General features: G+C 54.1%; 1 protein-coding gene across 1 annotated transcript in view; it reads left to right on the top strand.

The window, feature by feature from the left end:
- SCHIP1 (schwannomin interacting protein 1) overlaps positions 1 to 20,804 on the top strand; it is a 192,738-nt gene that overhangs the window by 133,445 nt on the left and 38,489 nt on the right. Inside the window, exon 5 of the mRNA XM_075418394.1 lies at positions 12,355 to 12,816. Coding sequence (XP_075274509.1) covers positions 12,355 to 12,816 — 462 coding nt within the window. The remainder of the gene's footprint in view (positions 1 to 12,354; positions 12,817 to 20,804) is intronic.

Here is a 20,804-nt window from a genome sequence, read left to right as displayed (position 1 = left end):
GGAGGGCACAGGCTCCGGGACATCAGGAGCTGCTCAGGCTGGCAAGCACAGAAGGGATCCTGGGAAGGAGCAAAACAAGTGAGGCTCTTGCCTACGAGGGCAGGGATGCTCACCATGGCTGTGGGACAAGGCTGCTCCCGCTAATGACACACTGCAGTAATTGTTTACTTACTTCGTTGCATCAATTTCCAGCACGCAGATATTTAGTAAGACTCCTTAGAGGAGAGGAAAACAAATTCTCTTGAAGAATTATGTTCTGGGATATCCTATAGGGAAAGCCATAAATTCATCCGATGCATTTTGTAAAAACAATTAAAAATAATTTAACTCGACACCGATAGTGTTAAACGAGATTATGAAAAGCAGAAAAAATGGGCTCACCATTTAATAAGATAATAGTATTCGGTGCCTATCCTTTTCACCTTTCCTGGCTGAGACTGCAGAATATTCCTCCCATTGCCCGCACCCGATGCATGCTCCCACTTCCATTTTTTTGTAGGGAATAAGGCTCCCGGGCCAGCCCATTGCCCGTCTGTGCTGGGGATTCGCTGCCAGCCATGCTGCGATATGCCAACGGCCACCCTCACCGCCCGTCCCAGCCGCAGGGAAGCCTGTCCGGATGGCAGCAGGCAAAAAACTGTAAATGATATAAACCGAATTGCAGAGCATAGACCTGTGGCTCTGGCAGCAGCTCCCATCTCGCACCCAGCTTGTCCTTCCTCGTCTCCTTGGGTGCTACAAGCCCTAGGACGCTGCCCATTGCGTGGGGCCGGGGAGATGCCGTCCCCATCGCAGGAACCGGTGGCCAAGGGAAGAAGGAAGGTCACAATCTCCGGACCACGTGCAGCAAAGTCGCCGCGTGGTCCGTGTTCACCCATTGTGGTTTTGGGGCTGGAAAAGCCCCAAAATGGGGCCGTTTGCTGGGGCGAAGCTGCGCTGGGAGGCAGTCAGCTGAAAAGAGCAGTGAGTGATGGAACCGAAGCAAGACGAAGCACGTACAGTTGCTTTCAGGCTAATATGTAGATTTATGCAGAAAACAAATAGAAAGAGCTGCATCTGTGGCAAGCAAAGTACAATTCATCATCAGGGAAGAGGGCTCGTTTCCTCACAGCTACATTTGCTGTAGTTACATATTTTCTTTTCCCCGGTTTTGTGTGTCACGTGAGGAGTTTGGGAGGGGTTTTTTTTTCATTTCTTACTTTGAATACAGACGAGTACCAAAACACTTCCCCGTGATGGGTGACCAGATTCCGAACGTGATACATGAGAAATCTGTGGTTACTGGCTCTCTGCTGTGTTTTGCAACACCAAGTGGGTAAAAAGCCAGCAGTCAGCCTTTGAATGAGCGCAGAGCTGTGAGGGCTGATAACAGATAAGGCTTGCCCGGCCTTTCCCCATCTGCAATCTGTTTAGTCTCCTGCGACCCAAGGGGTGACGGAGGGAAATTTCAAACTGAAATTTGCCCTCTAACAGGCGGCTGTTACGGTTGCACGTATATTTTGGAAAGCAGTTCTCCTTCAGTGCTTGCAAGGAAGCTGTGACCGTGCAGCTGCGGGTTCTGACACCCTGTTGCTGCCTCTTTGGGCTCCCGCGTTGCCGCTGCTGCGACCGGGCTGCCCCACGGGCCGGATTTCGGGGCTAACGGCGGGGAGATGCTCGGGGATGCTGTTGGCTCTGCCCCAGGCCACAAGAAATGGGGCGGTGTTCTCAGTGATACCCTCGCAAAGACAGGTCTCGGCAGCCGAAGCAGAAAGGAGAGCATATGGGATGCCCCAGCCCACGTCACCCAGCATTGCGCTGCCAGCTGCTGTGGATACAGCGGCTGGCTGTGCTGCCATCCAGCGAGACCTGGACAGGCTGGAGAGCTGGGCAGAGAGGAACCTGATGGAGTTCAACAAAGGCAAAAGCAGGGTCCTGCACCTGGGGAGGAACAACCCCACGCACCAGTACAGGCTGGGGCTCACCTGCTGGAGAGCAGCTCTGTGGAGAGGGACTGGGAGTGCTGGTGGGTGACAAGGTGACCATGAGCCAGCAGTGTGCTCTGGCTGCCAAGAAGGCCAATGGTCTCCTGGGGTGCATCAAGAGGAGTGTGGCCAGCAGGTCAAGGGAGGTTCTCCTCCCCCTCTGCTCTGCCCTGGGGAGGCCCCATCTGCAGTGCTGTGTCCAGTTCTGGGCTCCCCAGTTCAAGAAAGACGAAGACTGGACTGGAGAGAGTCCAGCGGAGGGCTGCGAGGATGAGGAGGGGATGGGAGCATCTCTCCTGTGAGGAAAGGCTGAGGGAGCTGGGCTTGTTCAGCCTGGAGAAGAGAAGGCTGAGAGAGGGGACCTTAGAAATGCCTCTAAATATCTGCAGGGTGGGTGTCAGGAGGACAGGGCCAGACTCTTTCCAGTGGTGCCCAGCGACAGGACAAGGGGCAACGGGCACAAACTGAAGCAGAGGAAGTTCCGTCTGAAGATGAGGAAGAACTTCTTCCCTCTGAGGGTGACGGAGCCCTGGCCCAGGCTGCCCAGGGAGGCTGTGGAGTCTCCTTCTCTGGAGATATTCCAGCCCCTCCTGGACGCGGTGCTGTGCAGCCTGCTCTGGGTGACCCTGCTTGGGCAGGGGGTTGGGCTGCGTGACCCACAGAGGGCCCTGCCAACCCATAACATTCTGTGATTCTGTGATTCTGCCTCTAGGAAATAAATCCTAGGGAAAAATCTTTGGAGGAGAAGGGAGCGCAGGGAGTTTGGTCTCATCCCTGAAAGGGAGAAGGAAAAAACACCCCGACAGACTAAGAGCAGTTCATTCTCAGGCTGTTTATTGAGCCGTTCTGTTAATATCGCGTTGCTGGGAACGGCTGTATTAAGCAGATCGCAAATCATTAGAGGGAAGCAAAGCAGCAGTACGTGCTCCCATGAACCTGAACTGCATCTAAATGTATACAGGCTCGTAAAGACACAGAGACAAAGAAATAACAAAAGATAATTGCCCTTGACTGGAAACTGGGAATCAGCAACAGTTGTAGGCTCAAAATTAGCTGGTAATTGAGCAGATTGATGGAACCTGCTCCCGCCCGTTGAAGGGCACCTGCAGCAAAATCTCTCTCAGCAGTAATTGCACCTTCCCCTCGCCCAGTGCATAGGTTCCCTCTGCAGCCCAGGCTCCGGCCGCTTTAGGCTGGCCCTATTTATAAGCACCCTGAATCCACCCCTGAGCTGAGCTAAAAGAGTGGTGAAAGGACGGTGAAACTTCTTATGAAACATTCTGCATGGGAAGAGGTTGCATGACTGTGTAACGAATATCCTGACTTCATTTTCTAGACTGTTTTATGTGACTCTCATTTAATAGGTTTGGGCAAGAAATGATTCACTGGAAGTTATTTATGGTCCTAGAAAAAAAAATCTCAGGCCTAAATCAGGCAGTGGGCTGGATCGCCTGAGGGGCGGCAAAAAGTTGGGAGAAATTCCTGAATGTTGGTTCTCGCTTTAAATGTTACCACCTTCAGCTCAGCCAGCCGGGATGAAATCTGCTGCGGTACCGATGGAGCTGTGTGCTGTCCCCCTGGTTTTGTTACTAGCTACTTTCAAACCCCAGCTGTGATAACCAGAGGCCTCCGAGGCAGATACCACTCTCCTTGTTGAAGCTTAATTAAGGGGCTGATTCCTCCCCCAGCAGCTATGCCCAAAGGATGGCGAGCAGGAGGGGTTTCCGTGCAGAACCGCTGCGTAACCTTCTCTGCACGTGGTGAAATTCCTGAGTCCGTGCCTTCAGACTAACCGACGTAAATATTAAGATGCTGCAGCGCTGCTGTGGACTCGTGTATTTGAAATATTTCAGCTATTTCCCTACTTGCATTCCTTACCATGAGTGCCTGCAAAACCAGTTTATAAAAGGGCTTTTTTTTTTTTTTCCGCTGCCTTGGTGATTACACCAAATTCCAGAGGCCTTTTGACAGATAAGGAGGATCCCTACTGACCTTGCTTTGTGTTTACCCTAAGAGTTTTACTGGCCCTCCTGTGCCTGCCAAATGGGAACTGGTGCAGGGAAAGCAGTCCTGGCAGGACGGAGAACAGGAGGAAAGAGGAATTCACAACCTCACCGAGCGTCGATCAGCCTCAGTGACGTGTCCTTGGAAAACTCTGGGATAGCAGACAGGATTCTGGAGGAGAGGAGGAGAAAGGGTGATGATCAGGTTGCTAAGGTACTGAGCACATCTGCATCAACCCACCTCAGCTCCCCGGTCCCTGAGGTGCCACGTGTCACCCCCGAGGACAGCGGGATGCTTGGGTGGAGTTGTGCTGGAGGTGATGGGCATGGCCGGAGCTGGTGGAGGAGGTGGAAGTTCCGTCTGAACATGAGGAAGAACTTCTTCCCTCTGAGGGTGACGGAGCCCTGGCCCAGGCTGCCCAGGGAGGCTGTGGAGTCTCCTTCTCTGGAGATATTCCAGCCCCGCCTGGACGCGGTGCTGTGCAGCCTGCTCTGGGTGACCCTGCTTGGGCAGGGGGTTGGGCTGGGTGACCCACAGAGGGCCCTGCCAACCCCCACCATTGTGTGATTCTGTGATTCTGTGAGTCGAAGGAGGAGGGACAAGCAGAGCTACGCTCTTCAGCTGGACATAGCCATTATCTGAGCAGTCCTTGGGGAATGCCAGCGCTGGACTGCTAATAACTTAATTGCACCTCATTTACTCCTTGAAGGGTATTTTTTGGTAATTGCCTTTAATGCACCTTTGTTCGAGCAATGAGGCAGAATTCGCTTCCTACTGATTTCAGCATAATTTCAGTTTAAATATACTCAGGTGGTAATCCCCATCTTGCGGGAGCAGCGATAAACCCTCCTGTGTGTGTATCAGCACATTTCACAGGGTTTGGGAATCAAATCGGTTCTCCTGGCTGGCCGCTTTGGTCTCCTGAACGACAGACCTCAAGACATTTCAGCAGTTTTCTACCCTATTAAAACGGTCAAGGAAGAATTTTAATTGAAGGGGACTTTTTTCCTTCCTTGTTTTCTCCTTCATAACCCACTGAGCAGCAGAAAGGCATGGTGAATGCTTCTGAAAACAGAGGTGTGCCCTCCCTTCTTCCTTCCCCACCGTTGCTTTTTTGAGTATTCCCCAGACGTCAGGATGTGAACTTGTCATTGAGTTTGGTCATTGGAATTTGTCATTGAGTTTGGTCATTGATTTTGATATAAAAAGAGTTAAATAAGAGATGTAAGAGAGGTGGTTTAAAAAGCTCGCCCCTTTTCATCTGTGTGGTTCATGTGATGTTGCCCCTCTATTCCTCCTCCAGCCCACACCGAATTATTTAGAGGAAAACTGGTTTGGACAGGGACCTTTTTTTGCTATTCTCTAAGTTGCACAAAGGATAGGAAGCAAAGCTCAGATGTGTGCTAGGACGCCAGTAACGACCATTTTTGCAGCCTCTCCGTTGCCGTAGCAGCGTTGGCGTGGCCGTGGCAGGCAGCAGCATTGGTCCCTGTGCCCTGACCCCGCTGGCGTGGGGCAGACCCTCAGCGAGGGAGCTCGGGAAGCCCTGGCAGGGGATGAGCCATCCCAGCAGCTTTTCTTGCTGTGAAAACCAAATCCCAGCATGGGGAACTGGGGCCGGACAGAGGAACACGCCCTAAGAGGGGATTAGTTTCGAGACGCTGCTGTTATCCCTCTCCTCCACCTCCGTTACCTCCCCTGCCAGTAGAAGAGCTTTAATGAGAGCGTCATCACTCACACTCCTGCCTTGTGCGGTTTCCCTTCCCCCTTATCCCCCCTCTAAATTAAGCAAAGGATTAATTGGCTAAATTTAAATAGTTCAACCCGCAAATCCAAATGAAGCCATTCCCGCAAAGCTGCCCGGCGCCGTGCCCTCCAGCAATGCCGAGCCAGGCTGCGGCTGCCCAGGGAGGGATGCGGCCGGCCAGAGCCCCTGCCCGTGCCCCGCCGGGCTGCAGGTGAGCGCTCGACCCACTTCGTTTTTAACCGGAGAAGGCGTTATTTTGTGCTGCGGTGTCTCAGGGGCGGTGAGTGTTTGGTTTGTGGCTGGAGGGATGCACGGGGCCAGCTGGCAGACGCGGAGCAACGCAGCATCCTCGTGCTTCTGACTCCTGAAGACAAACCGTGGGGCTGGTGGCATGTGAGCGGGCTAACCCGAGCATGCAGGGACTGCAGGAGGTTATCGGTGGTTTTTAGAGAGGAGACAACCTTTTACCTATGAATAAGCAGTTATAAATGAGAAAAAAAATTGAAATACCAGATGCAGTGCAAGTTTATAAAGTTTATATTGAACGCAGCGAGGCAGCAGCACGCAAGGGCATTTGGCTGCTCAAGCTTTTGAAAGCTGGTGGAGCTGCTGAGGACCACGCTGTGCAGGGCTGGAGTCGGAGCTGCAGCAGGGGTCTGGACGTGCGTCCTCTCTTCCGCCATCTTCATCCCTCTGAAGGGATCGCAGAATTTCTGTTCTGATCTGTGGACCGTTTTCAAGCATTTTTATCGTGAGGCTCTTTCCCCGCTACTCTCACGCCAAAGCAATCTCATTTTTTGTCCTTTCCTGGTTTTATTTACCAGATGGGGGTACAGACTGCCTGCGCCGGGGGTCACGCAGCGCTCAGACGGGGCTCGAACGCTCCTGTAACCCAAGCGCTGAGCAAAATCCCGTCCCAGCGCTGCAGCCTCTTCTCCCTCCCGCGGGACAAGGCAAGAAATCCCGGTTAGGCGTGATCACGGCTGCACCCAGAGCAGCAGAAACCCTGCGAAGAGGGGAAATCTCACAGCTGAGACCTTGTGGTCAGCATAAGAAAAGTCAGGGCAGGGAAAAAAATAAATCAAAGCCTCGGGCTGCGAGGGGACCTTAGAAATGCCTCTAAATATCTGCAGGGTGGGTGTCAGGAGGACGGGGCCAGACTCTTTCCAGTGGTGCCCAGCGACAGGACAAGGGGCAGCGGGCACAAACTGAATCACAGGAAGCTCCAGCTGAAGATGAGGAAGAACTTCTTCCCTCTGAGGGTGACGGAGCCCTGGCCCAGGCTGCCCAGGGAGGCTGTGGAGTCTCCTTCTCTGGAGATATTCCAGCCCCGCCTGGACGCGGTGCTGTGCAGCCTGCTCTGGGTGACCCTGCTTCGGCAGGGGGTTGGACTAGATGACCCACAGGGGTCCCTTCCAACCCCTACCATTCTGTGATTCTGTGGAGGGGCGAGCTGGAGTCGGCAGAGGCGCGGGTGTACTGCCCATGGCAGCTGAGGGAGGGAACAGCACCTCTCGCCCGGGTGTATTTACGAACGCGTTCTAGTCATCACTTCTGTAGGAGCGATGCATTCCTTTTCCCAGCAGCATTCAAGCTTCAGTTTGACCTTTTTCGTTCCCCTGCCCACTCTGCTGTCTGCGGGAATTATTTTAGAGGCACCAACCCGCCAGCATGGTTGGGACTCTCAGCATCACCTAGGAAAATAGCTAAATAACGAGGGGAATACGCCAACGTCCCCAGGCTGGGGCTCCATCCTCCCCGGCCCCTCCGGCAGCTGACAGTGGGACCGTGGCGTGGCTTGTCCCGCTCTCTCCCACACGCTGCAAGAGGCTGGCAGGGCTCGGCACGGCTTGGCACGGCTCGGGCAGGCAGCAGGCCAGGGCTGCGTCACGCAGGAGTTTGTTGCATCTCTCCAACACAGCCTAGAAAGTGTGAGCGGTTCCTCCCCAGTGCTAGCTGGAGGCTAGGCTGGCTGCGGGGGATTAATCAGGCAAAGGGTACTAATAGGAAACGGCGACAGATGTCAAGCATGTGGTGCTCCTATGTATAATTTGGCCTTAAAACACAAATTCGTGAGTTCCTGTTTGCTTTGGTGATGTTGGAAGGTGTCTGTCACCATGGTATCTGCGTGCTGGAGGCAGGACAGAGCCAGGCTCTTCTCCACACCAAAAAAAGCATATCTTTTTTTTTTATTTTTTTTCCCTTGGAAATGGTGTGACGCCCATGCTGAGCTGTGGGGAGAAGCTGGGGGGTGTGGGTGGGATGGTGCTGCCGAGGGACACCCCCGAGGGAGGCAGCTTCTGGGCTCTCCTCCCTCCTCCTCCTCCCCAGCCTGTGGTGGAGTGGGGCCCCGGTGGGATGGGGACAGCCGTGGTTCCTGGGACGGGGAATGCATACCAGGGCGGATATTTTAAAGATGCCTCGGAATTAAGGCAGGGATATTCATGAAGCCAGGGAACCTTCTGGCTCCTGAAGGCTTAGGAAGAACAAACCACAGCTATTGCACTTGGCTTGCACTTGGTACAAAAGCTGGCGGATGCATTATTTGTAATGAAAAGTTAAAATACCTCCACAGCGAGCTCAGCCAGCAAGCACCCACAGAATGTGTGGCAGAAAACTTTTAAAGAAGAACAGGTTAAAAAAAAGGTCCTGAGTAAGTTGGCTAGTTTAGGGGCCAGAAACTATATTTGCCATCTGATTTTTGGAGGCCTATGCTCACTTGCGTGTGTGTGTCTTGGGCTCCAACACAGACCTCAGGCAAATGCTGACGGCCTTTCTCCTGCCTGCGGGATGACAAATCCCAGAAATACCAGAAAAAGGAGGCATGCAGTGATCTCAGTGCAGCCTTTTTCCGTTTTATGGGTGGTGGGAAGCATAAACTCTTTGTGCTTGGAGGAAACCGCATGTTCCTGTACTATCTCGGGGCAGGTAGGTCAGCATCATTTCCCTGGCAAGTCCCTGCTTGCACAATGACAGTGGCCAGCTCTGCGTGGAAGTCAATTAACAAGTAATTGCCCCAGAAACCCCAGCCAGAATTTTAGGGTGATCACAGAGTTTCCTTGAACCAATTATGGGTCTAATTTGGAGCTCTCAGTAGACTCCAGGCTGCACAGGTACGAGCAGCAAACCCATTTGCTATGAGGAACACAATCCAGTTTCAACTGAACGTACCCGTAGGACGCAGTTTTGTCCTCTTCCCTTGCAACTCAGCCCAAACTGAACTCGCCCACCTGGAGATCCTCTGCTGGGGCTCCTCTAGGAGAGGAGAGACTAAATTAATGAGCCTGGCAGGACAGACAGACTTTCGAAGTTGGGAAAAATCCAAACTTTTTTAAAAAGTCACAATCTGAAAGCACTTGGTTAAAAAAAATCAGCTCGAATGTCAGTGTTTGCTACTGACTGCGCTTCGATCCGTCGCTAGCTGCTGCCTGGAGTAGTTATCCAAGGGCTGACTGATGCCAGGAGCATCCCGGTGGTGTGGTGGGGCAGATGGTCTACATGGTCCTCTACTCATCTCTCCTGCATCGGGCAGCACGTCCCGTGCGGGGCTGCTTAGGGCTTGGGAGCTCAGGGTGGAGATGAAGGTGCTGAACCGTAGGTGAGATGGAGATCCAGCTGGTGGGGATGTTCTCGTACTTATGGATTTGGATGTTGTCTGTGAAGGCCAGGAGGAGGAGGAGGCAGCGTAAGGGTGGTTGTGGCTTCTTCCCTGCCTTCCTCCTTCGCTGACCCAAAAGCTTATGCAATTTAGCATGAGAGAGAGCACATGAAACACATTTTAGAATGGGGTTAGGGTAGTGCCAAAATGGTAAAATGAAATAAATTTAACACCTGATGATAATATGCAAACTGGCTTTTAAATCCGCCCTGAATTCACCCACTGAAAGAAGTGTCTTATCTTCATGATATATTTCTGTTTCAGAACAAACTCTAAGTGCCTTGTTTGTATTAAAACCTCCTTTGCACTGAACAAAATAACTGTAAAGCACGTTCTTTCATCTACAAGGGCTGGTGTTCACACTCCTCACCCTTTAAAATTCATATGAATTTCAAGTTTTTCACCGCGTTGGAGAAGCAACCTATTTGATGTAGGCTTGTAAAAGAGAGGAATTACATATGTGTTTTGAATAACAATATCTGGTTTCTTCTTGCGAAGGGTCGAGTGGAAATATACTCTCCATATATAATTAGAAATGTAGAGGGCTTCCTACAAGATTAAAAATGGTTGCATCTGTCTGCAATGAAAAAAAAAAGAAAAAAAAAAGAGAAACTTGGAAAATCATCAAACATGTGCCTTCTTGTTAACCTCGCGGGAGAACGCCATCGGTGGAAGCTGGGGCGGCAGGCAGGTGTTTGCGAGGTCTGGCAGCGTGGGAAAACAGGGCTGGGGAGTCAACCGAGTCGACTCGGTGTTGGCTGAGCGGTGGTCGCGGTGGCTGAAACAGCCTTATTCCACCCAGAACAGGCAAATTTGCCGTGGGTCATGGCCACCACCCACACCGCAGCCCTCTGGGCATCACAGACTGGTGCTGCACTGGGAAATTCAATGTGCCACGCGGGAGGGGAGCTCTCTCACCTTCCACGAGATGTTGTCAGCATACTCGTCGCATCGAAGACAAGAAATCTTCCTGATCCATCAGGCACGCCGTGAGATCCTATAAATAGAGCTTTGGCAGGCTGCGACTGCCAGACTGGAACCAATCAGGCAGCTCCTCTGCTCTGCTCGGCAAATATTCGCTTCTTAGGGTGGTGGCGATATTAAAATAGACTCAGATAAAGAATTACGCCCTGCAAAGTATGTCAGATGCCACCCCCCCCCCAACCTTACAGGTGTGCAACTGGTAAAACCTTGTGCCAGTACGATCCATTTCCAGGATCGAGGCTTAACTCTTGCTCCCTCCTGGCATTTGTTTGAATTATTTTTAAAACCGCGTTTTCCACAGTTACTAATTTTATGAGTCCTGGCAGCCTGGGAGGCAAGCAGGGATGGTGCGGAGAGGAGGGATGCAGCCTTGACCGCGGCTGCTCTTGGTTGACGTGAGAGCATCTTGGGTTAATCTGTGCTGGTAACCCGGAGAGCACCCAGTAGAGACCCCCAGCCAGCGAGGTTAATGTCATCTTGGCCAAACAAGCCGTATTGCTGCTCACCAGGTATCACAGCCCCGTTTTCTACCTCCCAAGCTGTGGCTAGGAGCCAGGGTCTCCCACCCCACGGGGCGTGCTTAGATGGGAGGAAAGCGGGTGTCTCCACTCGGTCACTGCTGCCAAAGAGACGGGCGTTGAATCATAGAATCACAGAATCGTTAGTGTTGGAAAAGACCTCTGAGCTCATCGAGTCCAACCATCCACCCAACACCACCATGCCTGCTAAACCATGTCCCCAAGTGCCACATCCACACATTTTTTGAACCCCTCCAGGGATGGGGACTCCACCACTGCCCTGGGCAGCCTGGTCCAATGCCTGACCACTCTTTCAGGAAAGAAATTTCTCCTGATATCCGATCTAAACCTCCCCTGGTGCAACTTCAGGCCTGTGTAATAAGACCTGTACGAAGAAGACTCGTGAGGCTGCTCCGGTGCAGGTCTGTCATCTCCTCGGGCTGAACAGCTGCATAGTAGGCATGGTGGTGTTGGGCTGACGGTTGGACTTGATGATCTCAGAGGTCTTTTCCAACCTTAATGATTCTGTGATTCATCAGCAACGAGTTCAAAAATCCCCGGAGATAACTGGCTGCAGATGTTTCCCTCCGTCCCCTCCAGAAGACCTCGCAAGCCCAGGCAGGACCAGGGCACGGGCAGCGCCGGAGCAGGGTCCCACGGAGGACAGATCCCTCCAGGCGCCGCCGCGCCGGAGCTGCGCACGCTCGCTGGGTGTCTGTGCCGCGGCCACGCATCCGTGCTCGCCGTCCCACCCAACGGGACGGTTAGAAACCCCCCGCCGCCTCCACGACGTGTTTCTCACACAGCTTTCCCTATTTCTGCCCCCAAAAATGAACTCTCAAGTGCGTTAAAGTTTTAATTTAGTTATTATTAAGGCTAGTGGCTGGTTAGCTGGTCCGGTCTGTGGGTACCAGCCACCCGCCGAGGCCGATTGGGTGCTGCCGCGTCTCCCCATCACCGCGGTGAGGGTGATCCGCTCTATGAGTAATGCTCTCCATCCCGGCTTTAAATTACCGGGAAAAGGAAGGAATTGGGGGTGTGGGAAGCGGTGATTGGCGGCCGGGCGGGTCCCCCCGGGGGCGCGGGATGCCGCAAACCGGGGCACGTCCCGGCGCGGAGGCGAACGGTGCCCGCAAGGCAAATCGGCTTCTCCCACAGCCGGAGACCCGGTCCTGGTCTGCGGCTGCGGGAGAAGCCCTCTCCGCATCTTCTCCTCTCCAGGCGGAGACCCGGTCCTGGCACACACACACACCCCCCCCCACCGCCGGCCCTGCCTTCGGGCACCGGGGCGGAGAGACCGGGCCCCGCCCCGCCCCGCTCGCTGCCTCCCTCCCGTCCGCTGGGGGGCGCTGCAATAGCGGGGCCGCCCCTTCCCCAGTGCGCGGGGGCGGCCCCGCGGTTCCCGCGGCCGGCGGTGCCGGTTCCTCTGACACCCGTGGGGGGGTTGCGGGGGGGGCTTTTCTCGCTTCTCTCCGTCAGGACTCCCGGGAGGATGGGATGGATTTAGGGAGCGACGCCGGCAGCAGCCGCTCCAGCTCGGAGTCCAACTCCAGCAAAGCCACGCCGTGCTCGGAGGGCAAGTCCTCGCCCTCCCCCAGCAGCCTGGACCTGGCGGCGCTGGACGACTCGGAGGAGGAGGAGGAAGAGGAGGAGGAGGAGGAGGACGAAGGGGGTTACCTGCCCTCCCCGCCGCGCTGCCCCGCCGATGCCCCCCCCCGCCGCCGCCCCGCCGCCTCCCGCCCGCGGCCGCACCACCGCCCGCCGCCGCTCCCACCGCCGCGGGGCCCGGGCGGCGGCGGGGAGAGGGGGGGCCGGCAGCAGCAGCACCCCCCCCCGCGGGAGCCGCAGCCGCCGGCCATGGACTGGGCGGCCCTGGAGAGGCACCTGGCCGGGCTGCAGTGCCGGGAGCAGGAGCGGGGCCGCCGGGCCAACCCCGCCTCGGTGAGTGGGGCGGGGGGGGGGGGGGAGCGGAGGAGCGGGCGCGGCTCGTTGCGGGGCTCCGCCGGGGTTGGGGGGGGGGGACCGGCAGCCGGTGGCTTGGGGCCGGAGGAGGTAACTTCTCCCGGAGCATCTTGGGGGGGGGGGGATGCCCCGGGGATGAGGCAGCGCCTGGTGCCGAAGCTCCTTCCCTGGCTCCCTCCTTCGCTCCCTCGCTGCTTCCTTCGCTGCTTCCTTCGCTCCCTCCTTCCTTCGCTGCTTTCCTCGCTCCCTCCTTCCTTCACTGCTTTCCTCGCTCCCTCCTTCCTTCGCTCCTTTCCTCGCTCCCTCCTTCCTTTCCTCGCTCCTTTCCTCGCTCCCTCCTTCCTTCTCTCCTTTCCTCGCTCCCTCCTTCCTTGTCTCCTTTCCTCGCTCCCTCCTTCCTTTCCTCGCTCCCTTCCTCGCTCCCTCCTTCCTTCTCTCCTTTCCTTGCTCCCTCCTTCCTTCTCTCCTTTCCTCGCTCCCTCCTTCCTTCTCTCCTTCCCTCGCTCCTTTCCTCCTTCCCTCACTCCCTCCGGGCTCTCTCCCCATCCGGTTTTCCCCCCCGGTGAGGCTGGGCAATCGCAGCCTTGCAGCGGGCTGGGGGCAGTGGCCGGCTGCCAGTGGATGTTCTCCCGGCTCGAGGACGACGAGAACCCAGCGTCAACCAAGACGAAACCCCCAAAACGTGGTGTTTTTTTTACAGCAGACCGTTAACGCGCTCATGTTGTTCGCGGGGTGTTTAAGAAATCGTGCGTGTAACTTCTGAGGCGTGAGCCACGGCGACGGTTGGGTGAACGGCAACGCGCCGGTCGAGGCTCTTCCCGAACGCATGGAATGAAAAGGAACCCACCAAACCTCCCGAAGCCGCGCGGGAGCCCTGGGAGGCGATGACACACGCGATGAGCGACGTGTGCCTTGCCGCCCACGCCCTGCAGCCTCGCCACTGGCACGCTTGGGGTTTTTTTTTTTAAGATTTTAATTTTTTTTTTCCGAGGCATTCCATCCCCTGACTTCCTGTGAAGTCATCTGGCTCGGGGAGGTGGGGATTTCCCCCTAAATCCCTGAATAAATCCTTGAATTATGACTGTTTGGTGAGAAATCTGGGTGGGGGCTGGATGCGGTGAATAAGCTGGTAGAGGAGTGGGCCGGCTGCCGTGCGGGACGCTCTTTTTCCAAAGCCTGAACGTTGCAGCCTCGGTGCCCCGAGGAACTGACAGGTGACATCTTTAATTACAGTCATTTGTGCAGAAGCTCAGCTTAAAGTCAAAAAGCAGCTCATTTTTGTGGTTTGGGAGCTTATTTCTGCCAAGTTATCTGATAAACTCCTGCTGCCCCAAGCTGCTGGCAGCGTCTGCGGTGCTGGAAACTCTTCGCCTCCGGGTATGTGCTTAACCAGGTGAGGTGTCACCTGAGGAATTTTGCCTCTTCACCTCTCTAAGGATTTTCCTCCTCCATCCTTCTGTTCCCTCCTGCGAGCACGAAGGCGTCCACGCCTGCCTCACGCCCTGACTTGTCCAGCCCGAGAGCCGGGCTTTGTGGGTTGGGCTGTGCGGCCCGAGCGCTCCTTGGCAGCACGCCGAGCCGGTCTGAACCGCGACGCGCACCCGGGTTTGGGCGTCCAGGAGCCCGGCTAGAGTTTCCCGATGTGTAGCCATGAGTTTTTCGCTGTATGTGGCCTTGGAGAGAGACTTTTCTCAACCCTCCACCCAACCAGTGGTCCTGGAGGCACCTGATCGAGGTGGCTTTTGCTTTGCTTTCCCAGCTGTATCTTCACTCCTGAGATGCTGGGGTTCCCCTTCCCCCGGCACACAGGGAGGAGGAGGAGGAGGAAGAGGAGGAGGTATTCCAGCCCTGCTGTTGCCATTCCCCACCTGGGGTGAAGGGAAGGAGCTGCTGGCAGCTGTCCAGACCCCGCTGGGAAGGGGCATTTCACCTCCTGGCCACCCCGGAGGAGGAGTGTGATGCTCCCCAGGTCTGGGCTCTGTCTAGCGCCCAAACCTGTGCCCCACGAGCTGCAGGGACTCGGTACCTTCAAGGGTCACTAAAACCAGATTGAAGAGAAAATCTTGCTTTTTTTTTTTCCTCTTTTTACTTCTTATTCTTATATTTTTTTTTATCTTTTTTTAATCTTTTTTATCTTTTTATTTTTTATCTTTTTTTATCTTTTTATTTTTTATCTTTTTTATCTTTTAATTTTTTATCTTTTTAATCTTTTTATTTTTTATCTTTTTAATATTTTTATTTTTTAATCTTTTTTAATCTTTTTATTTTTTAATCTTTTTATTTTTTATCTTTTTAAATCTTTTTTTCTCTCTTTCTTTCTATTTTTTTTCTCCTGCCCCTGACATTTTCCTGCCGTTCAGCATCTGGCTATTTATAACAAAACCTTGCCTTGCCCTGCTGGAAGCCCAAATGTTTGTAAACATGAAAATCATGAAGTGAAACCAGCCAGGAAGCAACTACAGAGAAAATGGACTAGCTCGCTCCGACTGCTAGCAGAATATATCAGAAAAAGGGAAATTTCAGTATGAGAGGCCTTGGTTAGTGTAATCTGAAGTGATCTTGCCACCAGGGATGTGGTGTGAAAGCAGCCGTTGCTTGGAGTGGAAGTGTTCCTTGGGCTGGTTTACATTACGAGGAATCCAGAGTAGATATTCTATTAAGAAAAATAAAATCCTGAGCAACTCCTATGAAAGGAGAGAAATATTGAGTTCTTTCCGGTGGCCGGTACCTGTATTTAGTTGCTTTTTCTTCTACTCCAGGAGGAGGCAGGGCAGGGGCCGCAGTGCTGGGAGAGGTGTGACCCATCACGGCTCCGTCTGGCCTCAAGTTTAGCTTTTAGGAGGTTTTCGAGGTGAGGAAGATCTGGGCTGAAATGCAGGGAGGGGCTGGAGGACTGCAGCTGGCCAAAATATAAAGTTGAAGCTGAAGAGGGACCTTTGGTCTCATCTGTCTGTGCAGGGATCTGCCCCAAGTCATTGAGAAGGTCGGAGAAAGCGAGTGTTGATGACATGGGAATGGCTGTTGTTTAGCTTCCAGATGCAATTACACAACGCAAACGAGCCATGGGGGTCGAGGCTGGTTCCTCAAGTCACAGGCAGGGTAATCGTGGCTGAGAAGCTTCTACCAGGAGCAGTTGGGAAGAGGATGGTCACTTCTGGTGCTCAGCTTTGGCTGGTGAGAGAGCCGCAGGATGAGCCGGGTTGGACGGTGCTGGGCTGCGGGTCTGTCTGTCGTGTCCATGGGCAGGTTCTTCTGTAGATGTGGGCTTGCTGTAATGCCACCCAGGTCGCTAACGCCGCATCAGTCTCGTGGCTCTGGGAGGGTTCACATGGGTCAGGTACCTATGGGAAGATGATGTCCAGGAACGGCGAGTGTTGCTTTCCTTCCCCACAAGCAAGGGTGAAATGACTGTTTCTGGAGCTGCAGTTCGGTCGTGCCCCAGGGCCTGAACTTACTCCATGACGTTACTGCTCCCTTGGACTTCGCCCAGCTGCTGCGTTGCTCTGTGGGGCCTCACACTGTGACCACATGGGCTGAAAGATGGGGCCGAGACACTTAAAAAACATATTTGGAAGTCAGCGATGGGCTGAACGTTTCTTGCCTTTCCCCACACCAGCTAGACCAGGCGAGTGCTTGCCCCGTGTGGGCGGCAGCACGTTCCTCCCACCTTCCCAGGATTTTATTTCTTTTGGGGCAGCTCTAGCTGTCCGCAAGCCCACTCCGATACGCGCAAGCTCGATGGGTTGCATTGGATGGCTCTTGAGTCTGCAGGACGTCTACCTGAGAGAAGAAATGACAGCTTTTCTGAAGGCAGTTGATGCTTAGAAGGTTCACTGAAATGGCGCTTGGACCAACCTCGTCACCCAGCTGCGGGAACCCTGCTGCTGCCCCCGTTTTTCCCCCCTGCGCGCAGCCCCTGGCTGCAGCCAAAGCGGTAACAAATGTGCCGTGGGATGATTTATGGCGCTTCGGAGCTGCCGAGGTGCTCGGGAAGCCGTGGCGCTCTGCTTGCCGTTTCACTAATGGCTCTAATGACGTCCAAATCAGCGTTAATGGTTTTCGTATTCTTTCCATTGCATCTCCGAGGATGGTAATTACAATCAATGGAATGTATTTGCTGAAAATAATATCTGCAAATTCCGTAGTCAATTAAAAAAACACTTGCAGGAGAGGAAATGGCTCAGCCAGCCGACTTGCCCCTGTAAAGAGACTCGGGTGCTTGTGACAGTCGATAGATGGATGGCACTGCCAAACGAATTTTGCTGTCCACAAAGCAGGCTTATTGCAGGCAGCGGCGATGAAAGCTCATCCCTGCAGCCTCCAGGACTTCTGTGGAAGCCTCCTGTGCGGGTAAGGGTGTGCTGGGGTCTGCGTTTCCCCTTTTCATCACTAAAATATCCGTACATACGCTGTCGAGACAGATGGATGCCCGTTAGCTGGTGCCTTTGGCGGTAAGCGTAACTGATCGTGCGGCAGCGCCGTCCGCCCAGACACATAACTCACCCCTCCAGCGCGTGGGCTCGTGCGTTCACAGTGTGTTCAGAAGTTAAATTGGCTTCCTTCTGCCTTGTTTGGTCCTCGAGGCTGCCTGGAGTTGGTGGGGATGGGCACGGTGCTCCCGCTTCGCTCGGAGCGGTGTTTGGTCAGTGGCTGGCCGCCTGCAGGGGTCTGCGGACCGCGTTGGGGGGAACCCTGAAAGGCAGCGAAGAAGAGCCGGAGCCGGTGCTGGCAGTCTTAAATTCACTGTCCGTAGGTTGGAAGAGTTTCGGGTCTACAGCTGGAAACTCCACGAAAGGCTTGAAGGACTAAGACAGGAGATGCCAAAAGCAAGCCGGAAGGAAGTTATCGTGGACCACGTAAACACGCGATTCTTCTGCCAGTGGCTTTACTGGCATCTCATCTTGTGGCTGCTGAAAGTTTGAGATTGATTCAAAGTATGTATTAAATCTTTAAATAATTCAGTAGTTGGCCACGGGCAGGGGTCTGCTTTTGATGGAGCGGTAGGGCAGCTCTGAAGAGAAAGCTGGGTCACAGCAGCCGTGGTGGAAGGAGAAACGTGTAGAGCAGGTTGGCAAGAAGGAGCGGAGGAATGGAGAGAGCACTGATGCTTCCGCACCTGATGGGCGCTCGTTAAAGCCCCAGGAGAGTATCAACGTGGCAGGGCTGGCAGAACGCAGGCCAGGACCAAGTGCCGAGCCTCGGTGTTGCGTGTTGCACAGCTTTGGTCTGCCTGGGCATGTTGTCACCAGCGTGTAGGGAGCAAGTATTTGCCTGACAGGACAGGCCGTGAGTTTGTTCTCATTTAAAAGAAGTCGTATTTGCTTAATGAAGCTGGCTTAAAGTGTTAGGTTCTTTATCCCTAGGTGATGTTCGATGTTGTCGCGGCAGAGTGTTGGGAGTGAGGAGTAACAGACAGGGGTTTAATGTTCCCAGACAAGGACCGTCGGTGCATTAACTTCTGACACACTAATTTTCAAACTTTTGGCTCAGAGGAAATGGCATTTCTGTCACTCCTGCAGCACAGAGGCCCAGCAAGACCTCCTCTCTCCACCTGACAGGGCTACAAGGATGATGAAGGGACTGGAGCATCTCTCCTCCAAGGAAAGGCTGAGGGAGCTGGGCTTGTTCAGCCTGGAGAAGAGAAGGCTGAGAGGGGACCTTAGAAATGCCTCTAAATATCTGCAGGGTGGGTGTCATGAGGACGGGGCCAGACTCTTTCCAGTGGTGCCCAGCGACAGGACAAGGGGCAATGGGCACAAACTGAAGCAGAGGAAGTTCCAGCTGAACATGAGGAAGAAGTTCTTCCCTCTGAGGGTGACGGAGCCCTGGCCCAGGCTGCCCAGGGAGGTTGTGGAGTCTCCTTCTCTGCAGATATTCCAGCCCCGCCTGGACGCGGTGCTGTGCAGCCTGCTCTGGGTGACCCTGCTTCGGCAGGGGGTTGGACTGGGTGACCCACGGAGGGCCCTGCCAACCCTGACCATGCTGGGATTCTGTGACAGCTCTTGTAACTATTCAACTTGACCATTCAACTCTTCATCAGGCAACTGAAGAGAGTCAAAGTCACGACGCGAGAGGTTCTTCAGGGCAGTTCGTTTGTTTTAGGGCTCAGCTGATGTGAAAATGAAACCTTTTAAATGTGGAAAATACTGTCATTTCCGTGAGACCAGGGGTTTGTGGTTGCGCTGCGCCAGCGTTGCTGGGTGCGGGACCTGCGGGGCGTTCGTGCGGTGGGCGATGCGTCGCTGCCGGGTTCTGCTGCGGAGGAATCCGAGCAGCGCTGTACTTTGGCCGCTTCCCACCCAGCTCAAAGGTTGGGGCGGCTGGCGAGATATTAATGATTCTGCCAAAGCGCGCAATGTCATTAAGCTAAGGAAACATCCATAGGTACTCTGAAGTGCTTGTTGCTTGGGGAGCATCGGTAATTAGGTTGGAAAGATGTATGTTTTCTGCTTCTGAAACCGGGCCAGGCAAAATGCCCACAATTAATAATCTTGAGCAAAAACTTTATCTCCATCGCTGCTGCAGAGCCTTTCTTTAAAGAAAGTGCTAAACACATGGGGTGACAGCACGCGGATTCTTTCTTGATAAACAATTCTCCTTTACCTGAGGATTGCTACCATGTGAATTCCTTGGTGTGATGGACCCCAGCGAGCTGGCGGTGCTTCCCGGTCGACTGGTGAGTGAGCGGTTCCTGTGGGACGTGGCAGTCGCCGAAACAAGCCGGGAAAGTTGGGTTGTTCTGACGCTGATTGCCTGGTGGGGAAGGGTGAATCTCCCTTCAACGTGCTTACATGTGATGCTGAAGGGTGCTGCTCGTGATGCTGGCAATACAAGGCCAGTGAGCGTATTTTAAAAATATTTTTGGTATTGGGTAGAGTAAATAGCACATGCTAAGGATTTCCAAAGAGTGAAGTGAGCTTCTGTCTGAAGATGAGGAAGAACTTCTTCCCTCTGAGGGTGACGGAGCCCTGGCCCAGGCTGCCCAGGGAGGCTGTGGAGTCTCCTTCTCTGGAGATATTCCAGCCCCGCCTGGACGCGGTGCTGTGCAGCCTGCTCTGGGTGACCCTGCTTGGGCAGGGGTTGGGCTGGGTGACCCACAGAGGGCCCTGCCAGCCCCAACCATTCTGTGATTCTGTGTGGAAATCAAAATTTTTATCATCTCAGAACATAATTTTGTTGGCGTAATCTTGAAATTGAGGGATTCTGGAGCCCCGTACCCCCCCCCCCCGCTGTGCCTTCGCTAATACTTTAAAATTCCCACTTAAACCGAATTAAGCATCTCGAGTTGAAATCGCAGCGGGCAGCAGAAACATTTATGTGACAGGGTAATAATTATGTACTTAAGCATTTGTTTCTTGCGTGTCGGGCGCGATAGATGCGAGGGTGGTGAGTTGTGTTCCTCGGAGCTGACCTGCACTGGGTTAAACCTGTTCTTTTGCCGGCGGATGGATGGCGGTGGCTGCGGTTGCGCTCTGCCTGGCAGTGGATGCGGTGTCTGCAACACCTGGCGCTATGGAAAATAACGCTGGGTGGGGAGAGAGAAAATACAGGCAGGGGGTGTTGAAAATCCAGGCTAAGGGAAGCTGCAGCTCAAACCACGTTGCAGACCTGCCAAGGAGCGCTTGGAAGCCAGCTGGGCTCTGTCCCAGCAGCGGCTGCCAGAGCTGCTCCTACAAAGCCCTTCAAGAACGAGCGTTAAGCTCCCCAGGCCCTCAGACTCTCGCGGGCACTTAGAAAAGGCAATGAAACAAACGCAGCGAGCAGCAAGCGGGACGGCTGAACTCCAGGAGGAGATGGCTGGAGGAGCTGGAGTGGCGGACGCTGATTTGCTAAGCCCGGAGCAGCCCCCCCTGCCCCGCCGGCAGCGGGCAGGGTGGTCCGGGGTCTGCCACGGAGAAGTCTCTGCCCTCGTCGTGATCCTGCGTCCGTAGGGCAGGACCGTCCTCGACTCCGAAGCTAGCGGTTGT

The sequence above is a fragment of the Opisthocomus hoazin genome, chromosome 4 (genome assembly GCF_030867145.1).
Source record: "Opisthocomus hoazin isolate bOpiHoa1 chromosome 4, bOpiHoa1.hap1, whole genome shotgun sequence".
NCBI classification, from domain to species: domain Eukaryota; kingdom Metazoa; phylum Chordata; class Aves; order Opisthocomiformes; family Opisthocomidae; genus Opisthocomus; species Opisthocomus hoazin.
This window is presented reverse-complemented; position numbering and strand designations above follow the sequence as displayed.